The sequence below is a fragment of the Canis aureus genome, chromosome 16, assembly GCF_053574225.1.
Source record: "Canis aureus isolate CA01 chromosome 16, VMU_Caureus_v.1.0, whole genome shotgun sequence".
NCBI lineage: Eukaryota > Metazoa > Chordata > Mammalia > Carnivora > Canidae > Canis > Canis aureus.
Window position 1 is genome coordinate 13,217,270 of NC_135626.1, and position 19,266 is coordinate 13,236,535.

A 19,266-nucleotide genomic window follows, 5' to 3' on the forward strand; every position below is an offset into this window, starting at 1 on the left:
GTGCCCGTTGGGAGGCACATGGGTGGATGGCCTGCAGGGACCCTGTGGGGTGAGGGGATGGGAGTAAGCTCATTTGCATGCCTTGTACAGACAAACCTCAAAGATACGGTACTGGGTGAGGATGACCAGCTGAAGAACGGTGTATGCAGTCTCGTATCTTCCCATGAGCACTTAAGGCATGTGTGGTGTATTTTGCATGTAAATGCATGTGTGTGGTGTAGGGGGAGCCCTGCTGGCATGGTTCCCCCCTAGCTTTGTGACTGGGGTCTTCAGGTGGGAGTGACTGTGGGCAGTGGGATGCAAATGGACAGATGTGAGCTGGATTCGTTTTGACAGGTAGACACGTGAATGTCTGTTTGTTATCTTCTTGTACTTTCCAAAAATACAGTAGTAAAGACCCACATGCTTCCCGGTGGGGCAAGGATTGCATTTGGCCACACTTGCCGGACCCACTGTCCCCTGGACTGTCCCATCAGGGCCCGGTGGCTCTGGGAGCAGAGCGCTTTGTCCTCCCGGCCCGGCCTCATTTCTCCAGCTTGTTGCTACAATTCTCTTCCTTGCCTTTGCTCACACTTCCCTTCAGTGTGGTGCTTCCTTTCCTTCCATTTTTGGCCAAAAAGCTAGAACATAGTCATCTTTTGAGGCCTGACCCAGCTTAGCAGCAGCCTTGTCTTTCTGGAAGTTTCTCTGGAGGACCCTGGGCCACCTTGGCCTCTGGAAGCACCATCTAGGAATCTGTGTGTAGGTGTGCCCCCGGGCTCCTGGGATGCAGCCGTGTCTTGACCCTGAGCATGCATGTGGGTGAAGGCAGCCACGCAGGCATGCCCTGTGGTGCTGTCCCTCCACAGATCCTAACAGGAGAGGACTGGAATGCGGTGATGTATCACGGGATCGAGTCACAAGGCGGAGTCAGCAAAGGCATGTTCTCCTCCTTTTACTTCATCGTCCTGACGCTGTTTGGAAATTGTATCCTTCTGCGCGGCTGGGGTGCAGCCTGGTCAGTGGTTGGCCGGGGCCCGCTTCTCCCACTTCCCCCAGGAGGACGGGAAGGGGGTTGTTGAGGGTCAGAACACGTGAGGCATCAGTGGGGTCCCACGGCTGGGGAGGGAGATTGGGGCTGAGCAGAGGCATTCAGGCTTTCGTGCTCCTCCACACATCTACATCCCCCAATCGAAGCTCAGGGTCTAGTGCAGATATGTGTGCTGATGCTATGGCCTGGGGACCTAACTTTGAGCCATGCCATAGCAAACACCCTGCAGAGCCTGGAGAAAGGTCTGAGCTGGCTGCAAGCACCTGTGGGTTGTCTTCTCCCAGACTGACCTATGGGCTCGGCCTCCTCTCCCTGTGTGAGCACCTGGACACCTGCCCCTGCCTTGCTGGCTCTCATGCCAGCCTATGACCTGGGACCCTGCGCACTTTGTTCTCTTGGCCTCCACTGGCCTGTCCTTCCCACTGCGGCTCCAATCAGCCCTGGACCCAGGGCAGGGGGCCCTGCCTCCCTCAGGGCTGAGCATGAGGCCCAGGAAAGAGTCAGGGGGCTTGGGAGGGGCCCGGCTCACATCCCTGTTTAGCAGGTAGCAGGGACCTGGGTGCTGGTAGAGAGGAAACCCCAAAGTGGCAGCCATGCTTATCAGGGAAGGAAGGCCTGATACAGCTTGGCCTCAGATGGGGGACAGGGTTGAGACTAAGTGGGGTCCACAGGGAGGTGCCCCCCCCCCAACTAAGCAGCAGCCCAAGGCTCATCGCAGCTCCTTCTGATGCTACACAGGCCGGGTGTGTCAGTGGTCAGGCCTTGGGCTGGCCAATGGAAATCCGTTCCTCTGCCACCACATCTCTCTGGCTGGGGTTCTCTGGGGTGGTGGTAGCTGTGCTTAGCATGCGGAAGCGGCCCCCAGCCTCAGTGTCCTGTCCTTGGGGCCCTGCTGGAGCCCTGAGCGCCATGCCTGTGAGGTGGTGCCCTGGTATGTGGCCGCCTTTCCCTGCAGGGCTGGGTCTGGACCAGCAATAGGTCTGTTGCTGCTGCTCAAGCCTTGCACTGGTGGGAACCGTTGAGGCCTGGGTGGGGAGGGGTGGAGGTGAATCCCGGGCCCATGGTGCAAGAGGCCACCTTGAGGGTGTGACTTGGCCCCCTGAGGATGTTGCCAATGTCTGAGACAGCCTGCTTGCTTAAGGAGAAGGTGCTGGGCTGCACCCAGGCCTGCTGCTCAACATCCCACGACAACGGAGGGATGGCTCCAAACATCAGCAGAGCCAAGGAATGAGCTGACGCCTGGGGAAGGCCTGAGTCTGTGGGAGTGGCGCTGAGGCAGGGCACAGAGTGCAGGGAGGGGACAGTTCCAGGGAGGGGCTGCTCTCAGGACAGGGGCTTGTGGGAAGAGGTGCCTAGGGACATTGAAATGACCCGGGTGAGTGCCCGATCTGAGAGATGGGAAGGTGGTACAGGGCAGCAGTTCTGGTCACTGAGCTGGGCTGTGTCTGGAGTAACAGGGCCCTGAGGAACAGGGGCATTGAGGGGCGTGTGGCCACCAAGGAAAGGAGGCTGAGGGAGATGGGGTTCTGCTCCCCATGGGGGAAGCCACGGGACTCTGGATGGGGGCAGAAGGGCTCCTTTCCTTAGCTGGAGCCAACCAGACACGCTACTGAATGTCTTCCTGGCCATCGCCGTGGACAACCTTGCCAATGCTCAGGAGCTGACCAAGGTATGTGCACGGGGACGCTGCCTGCAGCTGGGAAGAGCCAGAGGGACAGGGGCAGCAGGCCGCGTCACTAGGCCTGAGCCCAGACATCCATGAAGAGCACCAGGCCAGGGTTCAGGATCCATGTGACCACTGTCCAGGGGAGCCTCCTCAAGGTCCCAGATAGGTAGAGGTTAGGCTGCCCCTCGGGTGTGGCACATGGTGCTGAGGAAGCTGAAGGTACCATACCTGGATGGGCAGCTCCTGGGGAAGCCAAGACCTGTAAAGAGTGGCCAGGAAGGCAGGAGGGAGGATGAGGACCAGGAGGTGCGGCCTAGAGATGACCCTAAGCAGTAGGGGGCAGACTGCATTGGCCTAGGGGTCAAAGACCAGGAGGAGGTGTGGCTGAAGGAAGGGGCAGTTGTTCCCCAGCCAGAGGGATGCATCAGGTGGGCTTAAGGGACATCCACCCCTGAAGGCCCTAAAGGGAGGTGTGGGATTGTCTGTGCTCGTCCCTGGGCCATGAGGGGCCTCTGTGGGCAGTCCGAGTGTGCACAGTGGAGCTTGGGTGGTTCCGTCCTTAGATGCTGGGCCTGGCTGGGCCTGGAGGAGCAGCTGCTGCCCCTGGTCAGCTCGTCTGGGCCTCAGCAGGACAGCCTCTTCTCCCGGCGGTACCCAGCAGGCAGCATCTAATACTCATCTCTCATCCTTGAACCTGGCGGGGGATGTGATTACATGTGTCTTCCCCTGTGGCTTTCTTCCTGATGACACAGCCCCCTGCCTGGTTACCTTCACCCTCACACCATGGATGGTGTAGCTGGGTTTCCTGCTGCTTTGGCCTCAGGCTTGTGCTTTGACCCGCTCTGGCTCCCAGTGTGGGGGGTATGGCTGCAGGAGTCCCTGCCCTCCTGGCTGAGCGTGTGGCCTGTTGGGGCACAGTTGGGGGGGAGAACCCTTGTATCCACAGAGCACTCCTCTTTGAGTGTGTGTCTATGTGCTGGAGCTCACACCTATGCACATCCCTGTGTGTGTCTGATGCAGTCCAGCCCTAACCACCTAGCACGTCCTGGCTCTCACACCGAGGAAGGCACACCTGTGCTACTCTGCTTCTGGTGGTGTGTGTGGTCCAGTGCCCCTGCTGCCCCCACCCTGCTCTCTGGAAGGAGGGCTCCAGGTGGAGGCAGGCCTAGTCAGCGTGTCTTCCTTTGCTCCTGCTCAGACTTCCTCTCTTCCTGGCACAGATGCAGGCTGCGGCAGTGCCTGTGGGTACAGATGCCTCCCTTGCTCTGGCAGCTGCCTTCCCAGGACCTGGAAGGCCCACTGAGCTGCTCATTTCTGCTGTTGGCCAGGACTCAGCTCTCTAGGAGTGGCTGGAGAATGACTGTCCCTGGCTCCTGGCTGGGCTCCTGGCTGGGCTAATGGGGGCACAGGTGGGTGGGGGGAGAACCTTTGTATCCACAGAGCACATCTTAGTGTCAGGATTTCCAGGACCATATGAACTGGGGCTGCCCAGGAGCACCGGCTGTCTTGGGGCAGGGCTGAGCTTGAGAGCCCCAAGTTCTCACTGTCTTTTCAAGTTGTGCTGTGGGTGAAGACATGTCAGAGAGGTGATGTTCTTGGGACCCTGTCTCCAGGAACAGACCGCTTGTGCAATGGCACTTTTGAGCCACCTGACCTAATTCAGGAATTCCCTTTCTTTGGGAGTTGGGGCAGGCAGAGGCCTCACTGTATCAGGCTGTGGGGCATTTCCTGGGATGGCTATCTCTCCTTATGTTCCCAGAATGTATTACAGCATCAGGTTCTTTTTAAAGTGGAAATAAACTCAGTGGAGTTTGTAGAAACTCATCCTCTGCCCTGGAGGGCTGTCGACCAGGGTGGAGTCCATAGTTTAAAGATGGACCTCGGGGGGCAAAAAATAGATGGACCTCGATAGGGGAATTCTGTGATAGATCAGGCTTTGCTTCCTCTCTGGGGCCTCAAGCTTGAGGACCTCTTCAGTATGGCGGAGAATCTGCAGGCAGCTAACAGGGGTCTTAGTTTTTGTCATTTTGGAGGCCTCTAGGAGAAGATTTTGGACATTTTGGGCCACACTGGGAATGCCACTTTCCATGGAAGCCAGGCAGGCCAGGGAATTGGGTTTTTTTTTGGGGAAAATAATGGTGGTTTCAGCAGTCTAGTTGGATGATGTGGAGGCCTTGGTTTCCCTTCCTGGGCCCACGGGCTTAGCCCAGAGCTTTTCATCCAGATCCCAGGAGCAGAGCATGTTGGTTTTGCCTAGTGACATGGGGTCAGGGCCAAAAGGCCTGCCCAGGTGTCCACTCCCCTTCCCATGGAGGGCAGAGACAGGTCAGGTTATCTGTACATGTGTCAGAGAGCTGTGGGGTCCTCCCCAGGAGTTCGGTGGTGGAGGGAACACAGTCAGACACTGTGAGTGGCTGTCCAGGTGGATACAGGGAGGGACTTTCTCCAGTCACAGCTGGGGACAGGTAGGAAAGCTCAGAGACTGGGAGGTGCCCCTGCTAGACCCACTCCTGGTGACAATTCCTGCGGGCCATGCTGGGCCAGGACCTAGGCTCAGGGTGCAGAGACCCATCCTTTGCTTTTGCTCATGGCTCTGGGGCAGAGACTAACTTCGTCCAAGTGACAGGTTCTCCTGTGGTGGAGGGGCAGCAGGTGAGAAGAAAGGACGGATGGGCTTGCATTTGGACAGCACCAAGTCTGAAACGCTGTGGGACAAGCATGTAGGCAGCAGCTGGGTCCCTGCGGCTTCAGCTCAGGAGTGGGGGTGTAAGTCACCAGCTATGAGCACCTGGGAGACAGCCCATGGCGAAAGGTGTTGAGGCAGGTACAGAAGGGGGGGTGGTCCCTGAAGGCTACCGGGGAGCTCAATGCTGGAGCTGCTGCCTGGCCCACAGGTTCAGAGGGCAGGAAGGACTCAGAGACCACGAGAGGAAGAGCTGATGCCATCAGCACAGATGCAGCACTCCCAAGGCTAGCTGCACCCTTCTGTCTGTTCAAACAGGACGAAGAGGAGATGGAAGAAGCAGCCAATCAGAAGCTTGCTCTGCAAAAGGCCAAAGAAGTGGCTGAAGTCAGCCCCATGTCTGCTGCAAACATCTCCATCGCTGCTGCGTAAGGCTCTGGGGGGTGGATAGCGGGGTGGTGGGTGGGGGCTGCTGCAGAGTCTGGCAGCTGGGCCCTCAGCAGAACACTCCTTCTGGGGGCTTTCTCAGTTTCCCTTGCGTTGGCTGGAGCCTCTTAGGACATAGCCCCCTCCCCACCCCCAGGAGCTGTGATAAGAAGGAATGGCTCCCCTCCTGTGGGAGCTTTTGAGAAGAGGGTTCACCAGGAAGAGCCTTCACGGCTTCTCCCAGGTTGAGCTGGAGCAGGGTGTGGCAGTGCATGGCTCTCCCATCATGGGTAGGATTGGCTCTGATTCACTCCTCAGCAGTCCTGGGTGGCTCCCGTGAGCCAGAGGATTCCAGCTGGTACTTCAGGAGCCCGAGAGACTTCATGCAGTTTCCCAAATGGCTTTGAGGTTTTGGTACAGGAACAGAGGTCAAGGGGAAGCCTTGATGAGGAGAAAAGGCGAAGGCAAGGCCGAGGATTCCCTGGTGCAGCTGGGCCTCATGGCATGTTGCAGAGCCACATTTGGAAGTGTTAGGACCTTCAGAGTTGGGACAGAGTGCCCAGCCCGGGGCCAAAGGCTGCAGTGTCCTGGGGGAGGTCGCCGCTAGGGGCAGGGAGGAATGGAAGGTGGGAGGAAAGTCTGGCCTAACGTCAGGGTGGCTGTGAGAGAGCACAGAGAAGCTCTTTTGTTGGAAGCTTGCTCTCTAGGCCAGGCCAAGTCCATCCGGAGCTGCTGACATATCTTGGGTGGCATGCCCACCCCACCGCATAGCTTCTACCTCCCATGCTAGTCCCGCTAGCCTCCCTCCCTCTCCGGGTTCCCTAGGACCAGCCAGAGGTATGTCTGTGGTGACAAATACATCTGTGCTGCTGGGTGTGCTGGCATGTGGATGAGTTTGCTGGGAGCGTGGGTGTGCAGGTATGAGTGTGTGTGCACATCATGCAGCCCTATTCTGGTCTGGCTGTCCCCAGGGTGATGGCCTGGGTTCTAGGAAGGCCTTGTGCAGAGGACTAGCCCCTCAGCCAAGTAGGAAGCCCTGGCCTCTGGAGAAGAAGCAGCTAGAGGAGTTACGGGCCCCTGGCGGGTCTGGGCAGGGATGCAGGAGGCCTGCGGGGAGCCAGGCAGGACACAGAGTCGGAGTCATTACTCAGCTGCTGGGTGGCTTGGTGTCCAGTTGTCTCTGCGTTTTGTTTGGCCGATTCAGTGACTCGGTCGGCTTGGTCCTGGGCTTGCTCTGAGGAGGTTGTGGTGATCCAGCAGACAGCCCCTTCTCCTGGAGCTTCGTAGACTGCTGGTGGTCTGCTTTAGCAGAGGTTGCAGGTGAGCCTTTCACATATTCATTGGGTCTTAGGGGTTTCTGTTTGGCATTTGCCTCTTCTGCTCTGGGAGCTGAGTGCACTGCCCCTCCAGGCCCATACCTGCAGAGCTGCCTACACCTTAGGGGTTTGTGGCAGGTCTCCATTCCCATTGGGGCTGAGACCCCAGAGAGGCAGGCACTGGGGCCCTCAGCACAACCCTGGAGACCATGTCAGGCCACCAAGGAAGGTCTGGAGGTTCCTTATCTGGGGACACTGCTACGTAGGTAGAGGGCTGCACAGGGCATGCCCAGGGTATCTGACAATACCAGATGTTGGCCTGGTCACCACCCTGTGCTGCTTTTCTCCTGGCAGGGCTCCTGGGGATGCACAGGTGTGCTGCCTCATGGTGGCTCCTGAGCTTGGTGTCAGCTCATTCCTGTTGTGCCAGCCTGCAGTGTGTCCAGGCATGGGCTCTGTGCTCCCCTTCTCGGGCTAGCTGTAGGCCCTGCAGGTTCTCTGGGGATATAGGTGCTGGAGCTTTGTCTTGTACGGCATGTCCCCAGTCTGCCTCTGTCACACACGGCTGTCAGCGTGATGTGGTCACTGAAGATCCTGCCCACTGGGCCAGGTCTCAATTCCTGCGTGTGTGTGGGACAAGGTGTTGGTATTTGCTTTCCTGTTTGTATGGAGACCTCTGAGCCCTGGAAGCTGAGGCTCAGGCTCCTGTCTGTCTGTTCACTGCCCCCCACCCTCCCAGCTGTTTCTGCTCTCCTGGTGAGTCGTATTGGGTGGACAGGCGGCTCCTCCTTCTTCCCCCTCTGCTGGGCTGGGGTGAGAGCGAGATCCTTGCGTGACACGCATCTCCATGCTGCTCCCCACAGCCATGCTGTGTGGTCTGTAAAGTGAGAGGACTGGTCCAGAAATTCTCTGTGATGCCTTGGGTGCTGAGGGGCCCTTACTGTCTTTAATGTTGAGAGGCTCCCCTGGGCTGTGTAGCTTCACCCGAGGGGCTCCATGCCCCGTCCCTTGGAGTTGGGCTGCAGCCTCAGGTGACCGGGGGGGAAGGGATGCTAGGGGTGACAGCTCTCTGCTGTCACCCTTTTCTTCACCTGGACTTCCAAGTGCTGCTGCACACACTCACTCACACCCTTCACTCAGCTTCCATGATTCACAGTCCCCGACAGTCACTGTCACACGCACTCATGCTCATACACATTCACACTCACACACATGCTGAGTCACAACCTCCTGCTCATTCATACACTTACCTCCACACTCACACTCAGTCACACACTGATTTGCACATTCTTTCTCTCTTTCTCTCTCATACACACCTATTTGCACCCAGGACCTGCAGGTGGATGAGCTGCTTTGAACACCTCACAAATGTGTGTAGACTCAGCCATGAGAAGGAAGAGCTGGGAAGCCATGTGGTTCTCCCCAGGGGAAACATCCTTAAGGGGGAATGATGGTAGAGATTTTTGGTTTCTCTGTTGATTCTGGAAAAGCTTCCAGAAAGTCACTAGGAAATGGCTTGGATTACACCCAAAGGAAGTGGGTTGGAGATGTAGCCTCTTTGCCCTTGGGAGGGTTGTGGAGGCACCTGGTTTAAAGCCTGAGGAGCCAAGGGGACTGGTGCAGGGTGGACAGACAGCAGGGCTCAGGTGAAGCCCAAAGGTAAGGTGTTCTGTGGCAGCTGGCCTTGGTCCATCCTGAAGGCACGGCAGGTGCACAGGTCATCCCACCATGGCCCCGTGGGAGTGGGACACCAAGTGGCAGGGGAGGGCCACTTGGAATTTAGGGGCATGTGGTGCTGGCTCTTTCCAACCCTGCTGCCCTTCTAGGGGCAGAGCGTGCTGAGCTGGAGTGGATGGGTCCCCAGCTCACAGCTCCCTGTCTTCCAGCCATGGTGGGGTGTGCTGTGTTCTTTTCAATGTCACTTCTCTGCCGATGCTCTTTCTTTCTCAACTTCTCTTTTACCCCGAGGTCTCAACTGGTGCCCATTCTGATGGAAGCGTCCCTGGCCTCCTGCCCAGATGCACACTGCAGCCTGCACCCTGACCTGATGTGGCTTAAATGTGTTCTGTGTCCCTTAGAACCCTCTCTGGTTTTCTCACTTGTGTTTTGTTTTGTTTTTTGCATGTGCAGTTTTGTAAAGCACACTCGAGGTGCTGTATCTCGCAGCTCATCTGTCTCCAGCGTAAACTCACCGTGAGTTGCTCTGCTACGATACCCATCTGTGGCTTCATGGCAGCTACATGCGAACACCCCCCTCCACTCCTAACTGCTTTTCCACCTCAAACCACTTGCTTCGAGGGCAGCTCCAGGAAACCCTTCTGCAGCTGACAGGGGACAGTGGGCATGCTTCCTGACATTCCCGAGCCCTGCTCATGGGCATCAGGCTCTCTGAGCTCAGCCCCTCCTCCTCTCCCTCCTGGTCCTCTTGTCTGCTGTCTGTGTGCTGTCCCTCTGGTGTCTTGAGGCTCTCTGCTTCTCCTGAGGTGGCCACTGCTATCTCCTCGTGGTTCCCACAAAGTAGAGTGTTCACTAGGACTCACTGAGGACATTTATGGGGTCCTCCTGCCCCATCCTTTTTGACTTGAGAGAGAATGTATCTGTGATCCTTAGGGAGTTGTCCTAGCAAGAGCAGAGCTTCTGTCTCATGATAGCCCAGAGCCTGAGGTAGAGCCATAGAAACCCCAGCATGTCCCTCTTGGAGGTGACACCAGTCTGGGGAAGTGGTCCTGGGGACGCTTACCCCTGGGGGCTTCCTCCCGGGGCTAAAACCAACTCTTGCAGGTGAGAAGTCCCTGGTGTGGTTGAGTCTAGTCAGCACACCTGGATGGGGGTAGCCAGGTGCCCTCTCTATGTTCAGGTGGTGTGGGAGCTCTTGCCACCCCGGAGCCACCTGTTCCCTACTCAGCTAGCATAAGGCTAAATTGGGCTTGCTTACAAGCACTTGGGGCTGCTGGCAGTTGGGGCTCTGATGTCTCACAGAGTAAGAAAGTTGGATCCTGGATGACTGATTCACAGGGTGGAGTGGGATGTGGATGTAGGTATCGATGGCATCACAGTGAGGGCTGCTTTACAATATCAGCAGCTATGGGTATCTGGCTCTGTTATCCCAGAGACCTCAAAGCAGAGCCATGCCACTGAGGCTCCTTTTTGGGTCCTTCAGGCATCCACAGCCTGGGTTGGGTGTGGCTGGATAGGGCTACACCAGCAAGGGGGTCGAGACACTGTGGGAACTGCTGCCCCATGTGACTCCTTACCGGGCCTTTTAAAATAAGGACTTTGCCTGAATTATCGTCACTGTGCATCAGATAGTAGCCTGGCCCCCACCCTCGTGTTCTTGCTGCTGGTGAACCAGGTGGAGAGGTAGAGAGTGAGAGGCCAGTGGTGGCCACACTACTTTAATGTGCCAGACAGAGCAAGGACAGAACAGCAGCTGGGGGGTGCAGGCTGGCTCAGGCACTGACAAGGAGGACAGGCCTGGTGCAGACCAGAGAGGGAGCCAGGATATTACTGAGGGGTGAGTGGGTCCAGACAGTTTGAGGTGGCATCCCTGTTAGGGCCCAGAGAGGCCGAGAGACCCAGGCTGCTCAGGGTCTTGCTCCCCTGGGAAGTTCTGAGGGGAGTCCATCAGCCTCATTTAGCAGGTAGCTCACTCCTTTGTGAAGTGTAGCTGGTTCCTGGGAGAGAAGTTGCTGCAGCTCAGTGTCAGGGCGAGGGCAGAGCCATGTCAGCAGGAACCCATCCTCACCCGAGCTCCGAGCCACTGCAGTGTCTCCATTGTCGTTACTGCCGGTCTGCTCTGACAGAGAACTGGCCTCCAGGTCTTGGGCTGCATCCAACACTGACCCTGCTGATCAAGCGGAGCTGAGTCTAGGCCTATGTCAGGCTGCCGGCCTGGCTGTCTGTCCTCACGGGCTCCTATGCCTGAGGAGTGCCCCTTAGTGCTGTCATCCTCTTCACACAATTCAGCATTGTTTGGAGTTGGGTCATTTGTTTTGGTGCCAGGCTGGGATGGGTAGGTCCCCAGTGGCTCTAGGCTGAAGCTGAAGAAACAGAAGGTGTTAGGACTGTTGCAAGGAGTCCCCAGGATCAGGGAAGCACATGTGTCAGAGGAGGCAGGTCAGGGCCTGCTGTGGCAGCCGAAGGTGTGGGTTAGCAGATGGCCAGAGAGCCTGACAGTTGTTCCCCGTGCATTGCCCTGCGTGCCCACAGTATGGACTCCTAGGTGCGAGTCAGATATTGTATTCTTCTGCTTCCGTATTTTTGACGCACTGCCCTGGAAATGGCTCCCTACGCTGGAGCTTGGACTTTACCTCCAAAGAGGTAGGCTTTGGCATCATAAACTTTGTGCAGGTCAATTGCAGGGACTAGGCTTTTCCCACACCTGGCCACCTCTGTCTTTGCAGGTCAGCATGGTGCTCAGTGACCCAGGGCACTGGAGCTGGTGGCCTGTCCAGCCTGGGCCCTGGTTTGAGGGCCCTCAGGCTGTGACTCTGTGCCGTCAGTGCAGTTGGGGTCTGGCCAAGGCCTCGCATCTTTAGATGACCTTTTTTTTTTTTTTTTTCCTGTTTTGCCTTTGCCTGCGTCTGATCCTGGCTCCGTCAGTGACTTGCTGTGGGGCTCTCTGTGAGTCATGCCTTCTAATAAGTTCAGTGTCTTTACCTATGAAATGGGGACAGGAGCAGCACCTAATTCCTGAGGTAGTTGTGAGGATTGGATGAGGTGGGCACTGTAGCCCACAGCACAGTGTGGCTCTGAACAACACAGGTGCTACTACCACCACCACCAGGGTGGGTCTAGAAACCTCCAGAGGCTGAAGGACAAGACTCTGGCCTCAGATGAGGTTTCTGCTTGGCCGAGGTGGGACTGAGGTTGCCTACTTTGGAGGCCTTTTTCAGCACAGATTCCAGAATGCAAATGGCTTCCTGTGTACCCTGGGCTGTGGAGCCCCACATGGGACCGTGTGGGTGAGGCTGGAGGGGGTCAAGCCTTTGGTAGCCTGTGCAGTGAGGGCCGAGACTCTGGAGCACCGTGCCTGGTGTTGGAGGGCTCCTCTCTGCTCGGGTGGATGGACTGGGCTCTCTGTGGAGCCAGGAGAGGGGAGGGCATTGAGGAACACAGGAGATCCCATCTCTAGCCCTAGACCTAACTGCTGGGTTCCTGGGAGCAAGTGGTCACTGAACCAAATGGCAGCTGCCCAGATGGGGCTGACCAGCTTAGGCACAGCTTACCCTTTGCCCCTGATAGGGCTGCTGCCACTGTCCCCTTGCTCCCCAGGCTGCTGCCCGCCTCATTCCCAAGGGCCCGCCTCTTCTCAGGGTCTCTCACAAACATCCCTGTCTCCTTCTGGCCAGTGGCTGTTTTTCTGGAAGTGGAGATAGAGAAGCCCCTCCCCGGGCAGCTCTACTCTATGTTACAGCAAGGCCCCAGGCTCCAGGACTGCTGAAGGGGGCTCGCTGCCTTCTGCCTCTTCCTTAGCCCTGCCCCATTTGGGCGCTGCCTCCTACTCTCCCCATATTGGCCTTCCTGGCTGGCAGCCCACCTGCCCTGGAAGCCTGTCTGCCACCTCATGCTGGTGCCTATCATTCCCACTGCCCTGCATCCCTTGGCCAAGGGCCCCTGTACACCCTCCAGGGTGGCCTTGAGCCCCCTTCCCCGCCCCCAGGCTGTTGCTCTCACAGTCTCTGGGATCACGATGCGGTAGGGGCAGTGCTGAATCCTTGTTACCCTGGGTAGGGGCAGTGCTGAATCCTTGTTACCCTGGGTATCGCCTCCTTGTTCTGCACTGACTGCTGGCGGTCTTGAGGGCTCCTGCCATCCCCCGTCCCTGCACCCTCTCTGCCATCCCTCCATCGCTGTGTCCATCTGTGGCTTCCCTGTGAGGCAGGGAGGTTGGAGAGCGGCCCAGGGGGCCTCCGCTCACTGCCGGTCTCCCCACAGCAGGCCGCAGAACTCGGCCAAGGCGCGCTCGGTGTGGGAGCAGCGGGCCAGCCAGCTGCGGCTGCAGAACCTGCGGGCCAGCTGCGAGGCGCTGTACAGCGAGATGGACCCGGACGAGCGGCTGCGCTACGCCACCACGCGCCACCTGCGCCCCGACATGAAGACGCACCTGGACCGGCCGCTCGTGGTGGAGCTAGGCCGCGACGGGCCGCGGGTTCCCGCCGGGGGCAAGGCCCGGCCCGAGGGCGCGGAGGCCGCCGAGGGCGCCGACCCGCCGCGCAGGCATCACCGGCACCGCGACAAGGCCCCGGCCCCGGCCCCGGCCCCCGCCCCCGCCCCGGCCCCCGCCCCGGCCCCGGCCCCGGCGGCGGCGGGCGAGCAGGACAGGGCGGACGGCCCGAAGGCCGAGGCCGGGGAGCCGGGGGCCCGGGAGGAGCGGCCGCGGCCGCACGGCAGCCGCAGCAAGGAGGCCCGGAGCGAGCGCGGCCGCGGCCCGGGCCCCGAGGGCGGCCGGCGCCACCACCGGCGCGGCTCCCCGGAGGAGGCGGCCGAGCGGGAGCCCCGGCGCCACCGCGCCCACCGGCACGCGCCCGAGCCGGGCAAGGAGGGCGGCGCGGCCGGGGCCAAGGGCGAGCGGCGCGCGCGCCACCGCGGCGGCCCCCGGGCTGGGCCCAGGGAGGCCGGCAGCGGGGAGGAGCCGGCGCGGCGGCACCGAGCGCGGCACAAGGCGCTGCCCGCGCACGAGGACGCAGAGAAGGAGGCCGCGGAGAAGGAGGGCGAGGCCGAGGACCGCGACAAGGAGAAGGAGCTGCGGAACCACCAGCCCAAGTGAGGGAGCGAGGGCCGGCGGGAGGGGGGGGGTCTGCAGTGGAGGCGGGGGGGGGGGTGTGCCCGGGGGGGGGTGCCCCGCTGCCCCGCTGCCCCACCACGCCCTGTGCCACTCTCCCTCTGCGATGCTGACCATCCTGCCTCGTGGGGTGACGTGTAGGATAATTAAACCTGCATGGGGGGGGCAGCGTATGTTCAGTGAACGTCGGCAGGAGGGGAAGAGGACACGGGGGAAAATTGTTGGGGCTGGTTTCGGACACGTTGGTGTGGGAAGAGTCTAGCAGCCCAGGGAAAAGAGAAAATCGGGGAGAGCCTGAGGGAGGCCTGAGGAGGCCACTGCGCTAAATGGTAGAAGGGAAGAGGGCCCTGCTGGGTGACCATGACACACAGGGCCTCCTGCCTGGCCACAGCAGCGCCACACAGACTGCTTCCTGGCTGGGACAGGATCCGACTCCAATTCTGTGAGAAACCTGGTGTCACAGGAGTCCCCAAGCTAAGGCCCACAGTCTGGGTGCTTGCCGTGGGCCACAGACCTCTCAGAACTCATGGCACTGGAGGCCACAGCTCAGGATCAGCCCAGTCCAGGCACCGTCTTTATGTACAGAGCTCTGTGCTGGTGTGGCAGGGCTCCAGGTGGAGTAGCTTAGGGAAATATCCTCTTCCAGGCTTCTTCATTCTGCAAACAGTCCCCCTCCCCCCACTCCACTCTATGTGTGTATGTATGTATATATGTGTATACATATACATACATACATACATACATACATATACTCCATGTCAGCCATGTCTGGTCTTAGGCCAGGGACAGTCAGGGGAGTCAGCCCCATTTTACCTTTCAGATCTGAAAACACAGATTAAGTGATAAAAACCATATGAAATGCCAGAGTAGCAGAGGAATGGGTCAGGGATTTATCTGATCTGGATGGGGGCATAAGGAGCTGGATTTTGCAGACTGGATAGCATTTTGGGGCTGCATCAGACTCTAATGTATATTCTTGGTTGCAGGGAGCCACACGGTGACCTAGAAGCCAGTGGGACGATGGGTGTGGGCCCTGTACATGCATTGCCCAGCACTTGTCTACAGAAGGTGGAGGAACAGCCAGAGGATGCAGATAATCAGCGGAATGTCACACGGATGGGCAGCCAACCCTCAGACCTGAGTGCCACTGTGCATATCCCAGTGACGCTGACCGGTCCTCCTGGGGACACTGCGGCTGTTCCCAGTGAGTATCTCCCCGTATCAGCGGGACAGGCTCCGTTTGCTGTCCCTCCCCAACCCCCATGACAACTCTTTGGGGACAGAGCATGCCGGTATGAACCATTCCACCAGCTGCAGAGGAACTCCTTTGTGGTGCATCTGTGCCTTGATGATATCTCTTTGTTTCCCAGTAGCCCAGAGGAGCACTGTTACTATTACATGTCACTATTCTCTATTCTCCTCTCTTCCAAGAATATTTGCAAATTATCAGCTCAGTGGTATTAATTAGAGTGCTGGGGGACAGCAGGAGGGAGCGGGACCAGGACTGCCCTTGGGGGGCTTACAGTCTCATCGGGAAGACCTCAGGACAGGCATGACTTTGTGTAGTTGTGTGAAAGCTCCTAAGGATCATGGTCCCAGACTTGATGGGGGCTGAGAATTAGCCTGAGGAGGAGGAATTGTTGGGGTGATGGTCTTCCCACGGACTTACATGCTCTATGATCCCTGCTCTGAGGTCCCCACAGGGCTTTGCCTGAACCCCTCTTTTTCTTCCCCTCACTCACACGTTCATGAGATCCTGATTGAGCAGCGTCTCCGCTCCTGACCATGTGCAGACATTGAGGGTACAGGGCAAACAAGATGCTATTCCTATCTTCAGGTCACTGTCTAGTAGGGAAAGACCTATAGAGATCAAATACAGTCTTCTCACACTGTGTGTGCACCAAGGGCAGAGGAAACGTTCCAGGGGGGAGAGGGAGAGGCCACAGAAGCAGAGCTAACATGCAAAGCCAGATGAAGATTTAGGTCTCAAGGAGACCAGGTGCCATGAAACACCTGCCTGTGTTTGCAGATACGTCCATACACATAGACCTACGCATATGCCCCATGTGCCTTGTGCAGGTGCTCTACCTGGGGCCCTGAACCAGTGTACAATGCTAGTTGTAGCAATGGGAGGTGGCTAGCTCTGGCTCTTAGGCTCCTCCTCTCTGCTTCTTGGGAGAAAGCTTTCCCTGGCCACTTCTCTTGTTTCACCATCCATGGATATTAATGGGCCTGACTTCCCAGACTCCTGGAAGGCAGCCCCCCTGCTCTGATTCTCTCTGGCTAAGCCTGAGAAAAAGCCGAAGGTTTCTACCTGGCTTTTGTCCATGAGGCAGGTACAGTTCCTGGCCACCACTGATCTTTTTACTGTGTCTATAGTTTTGCCTTTTCCATAAAATCATGTAGTTGGAACCATACAGTGTATAGCCATTTCAGATTGGATTCTTTCTCCATGTCTTTTCGTGACTTGATAGCTCATTTCTTTTTGGCGCTAAATAGTATTTCATTGTCTGGATATACCACATTTCATCCACCCACCGACTGAAGGACATCTTGGTTGTTTCCAAATGTTGGCAATTATGAATAAAGCTGTTCTAAGCATTCATGTTCAGGATTTTGTATGTTTTCAACTCGTTTGGGTAAATAGCTAAGAGTATGACTGTTGAATTGTAAGGTAAGACTTTATTTAGCTTTGTAAGAAACTGACAAACAGTCTAACAAAGGGACTGGATCGTTTTGCATTCCCACCAGCAGTGAATGAGATTTCCTGTTGTTCTACACCCTCTCCAACATCTGGTGTTGTCAGTGTTTTGTATTGTTGCCATTCTAGTAAGTATGCAGTGATATTTCATTGCTCTATTTTGCAATTCCCTAATGACATGTGATACTGAGCATCTTTTAATACACGTATTTGCCACCTGTATATCTTATTTGGTGAGGTACCTGTTTGTATCTTTTGCTGGCTTTTTAATTTTCTTATTTGAAAAAAAAATTGGGACTTAATTTTTTAAAGAGCAGTTTAAGGTTCAAAACAAAATAGAGAGGAAGGTGCAGGGAGTTCCCATGACTTGGTGCCTCCTCACATACATAGCCTCCCCCGTTAGCAACATTCCCCACCAGACAGTGCATTTGTTACCAAGGATGCGCCTGCTGACGTGTCATAATGACCTAAAGTCTATCATTTACCTTAGGGCCCCCTCTTGGTGGTGTACGTTCTGTGGTTTTGGACAAATGTACAATGACCTATATCCATCATTATATGATACAGAGTATTTGAATTGCCCTAATAGTTCTCTGTGCCCTGTCTATTCATCCCTCCCCCTCCCCAACCTCAAGCAACCACTGATCTCTTTAGCGACCATTGTTTTACCTTATTCAGAATGCAACATCATTGGAGTCATAGGGTACATAAACTTTTCAGATTGGCTTCTTTCACTTACCAATATATATTTAAGGTTCTTTCATGGCTTGTCATGGATTAAGAGCTCATTTCTTTTCAGCACCAAATAAAATTTCCATTGTCTGGGTGTTCCACAGTTTATTTATCCATTCATCTACTGGAGAACATCTTGGTTGCTTCCAAATTTTGGCACTTATGAATAAAGATGTTATAAACGTCTGTGTGTAAGATTTTGTATGAACTTGTTTTCAGCTTCTTTGGGTAAGGAGTTAATGGCTGGATCATATGGCAAGAGTATGTTTCATTTTGTAAGAAACCAGTGAACTGTCTATACCATTTTGCATTTCTACTGGTAACGTGTGAGTGTTCCTCTTGTTCCACATCCTTGCCAGAATTTGGTATGGTCATTACTCCATATTTTGGCCATTCTGTGAATGTGTAGTGCTATCAAATTGTTTTAATTTGCATTTCCCTAATAATGTGTGATGTGGGACATTTTTTAAAACACTTATTTGCAATCTGCATTATCTTCTTTGGTAAGGTGTTTATTAAGGTCTTTGGCCCATTTTTAAGTCAGTTTGTTTTCTTATTTTTGATTTTTATGGAATTCTTTGTAAATTTTAGATAACACTATTTTTCTATCAGATATGTTTTTTGCAAATATTTTCTATCTGTGGTTCATCTTCTTGTTTTCTTGACCTTGTCTTTCACAGAGCAGAATTTATTAATTTTAGTCATGTCCAGCTGATCCATTATTTCTTTCATGGATCATATCTTTGGTGTTATATTTAAGAAGGATCATCATAAACAAGTCATCTAGGTTTTCTCCTAAGTTATCCCCTAGGAGCTTTATTGTTCTGCATCTCACATTTAGGTCTATGAGGCATTTTGACTTAACTTCTGTGAAGGGTGTAATGTCTGCATGTATATTCATTTTTGCATGTGGACATCTAGTTGCTCCTGCACCATTTGTTGAAGAGACAATTGTTGCCCCCACGGTTTACCTTTGTTCCTTTATCAGTGATCACTTGACTGTATTTCCAGGGGTCTATTTCTGAGCTCTGTATTCTGTTCTGTTGCTCTATTTGTCTGTTCTTCACTGATACAATACTGTCTTGATCACTGTAACTTTATGGTGAGTCTTAAAGTTGGGTGGCATTGGTCCTCCAACTTTGTTCTTCTCCTTCTGTATCAAAATGTTGGCTATTCTGGGTCTTTTCCTTCTTCATATAAACTTCAGAATCATTTTGCTGATATCCATAAAATAACTTGAGATTTTGATTGGGATTGCACTGACTCTATAGGTCAAGTTGGGAAGAACTGATACCTTGACAGTATTAACTCTTCCTGTTCATGAACATGGAACATTTGTCTTTATTTAGTTCTTTGATTTCATTCATCAGAGTTTCAGTTTTCTATATGTAGATCTTATAGATATTTTGGTAGATTTATACTTAAGAATTTCATTTTGTGGAGAGCTAGTAGAAATGATACTGTGTTTTTTATTCCAAATTTCACTTATTCATTGTTGATAAATAGGAAAGTAATTGAGTTTTGTGTATTAACCTTGTATCCTGCAACCTTGCTAGAATCACTTTTAGTGCCAGGAGGGTTTTTTTTTTTTTTTAATTCTTTTGGGATTTCCATATAGATTATCACATCATCCGTGAACAAAGCCAATTTTATATCTTCCTTTCCAGTCTGTATACATTTTATTTCCTTTTCTTGCCTTAGTGCATTAGTAAGGACTTCTAACTTGATGTTGAAAGGAGTGATGAGAGGTGACATCCTCGCCTCGTAGACCTGATCTTAATGGGAAAACTTCAAGTTTCTCATCATTAAGTATGAGGTGAACTGTAGGTTTTTAAAAGATAGTCTTAATCAAGTTGAGAAAGTCTCCCTCTATTCCTAGTTTACTGAGAGTTTTTATGATGAATGAGTGTTAGATTTTGTCAAATACT

General features: G+C 54.8%; 1 protein-coding gene across 4 annotated transcripts in view; it reads left to right on the top strand.

Annotated features, from left to right (window-relative positions):
• CACNA1B (calcium voltage-gated channel subunit alpha1 B) overlaps positions 1-19,266 on the top strand; it is a 195,677-nt gene that overhangs the window by 90,063 nt on the left and 86,348 nt on the right. For 2 of the 4 annotated variants that reach the window (XM_077851631.1, XM_077851627.1), the window contains exons 16-21: positions 849-966; positions 2,632-2,699; positions 5,698-5,807; positions 9,252-9,314; positions 13,062-13,886; positions 14,892-15,109. In XM_077851631.1, coding sequence (XP_077707757.1) covers positions 849-966; positions 2,632-2,699; positions 5,698-5,807; positions 9,252-9,314; positions 13,062-13,886; positions 14,892-15,109 — 1,402 coding nt within the window. The remainder of the gene's footprint in view (positions 1-848; positions 967-2,631; positions 2,700-5,697; positions 5,808-9,251; positions 9,315-13,061; positions 13,887-14,891; positions 15,110-19,266) is intronic. The other 2 variants (XM_077851628.1, XM_077851629.1) reach the window with 1 other exon arrangement.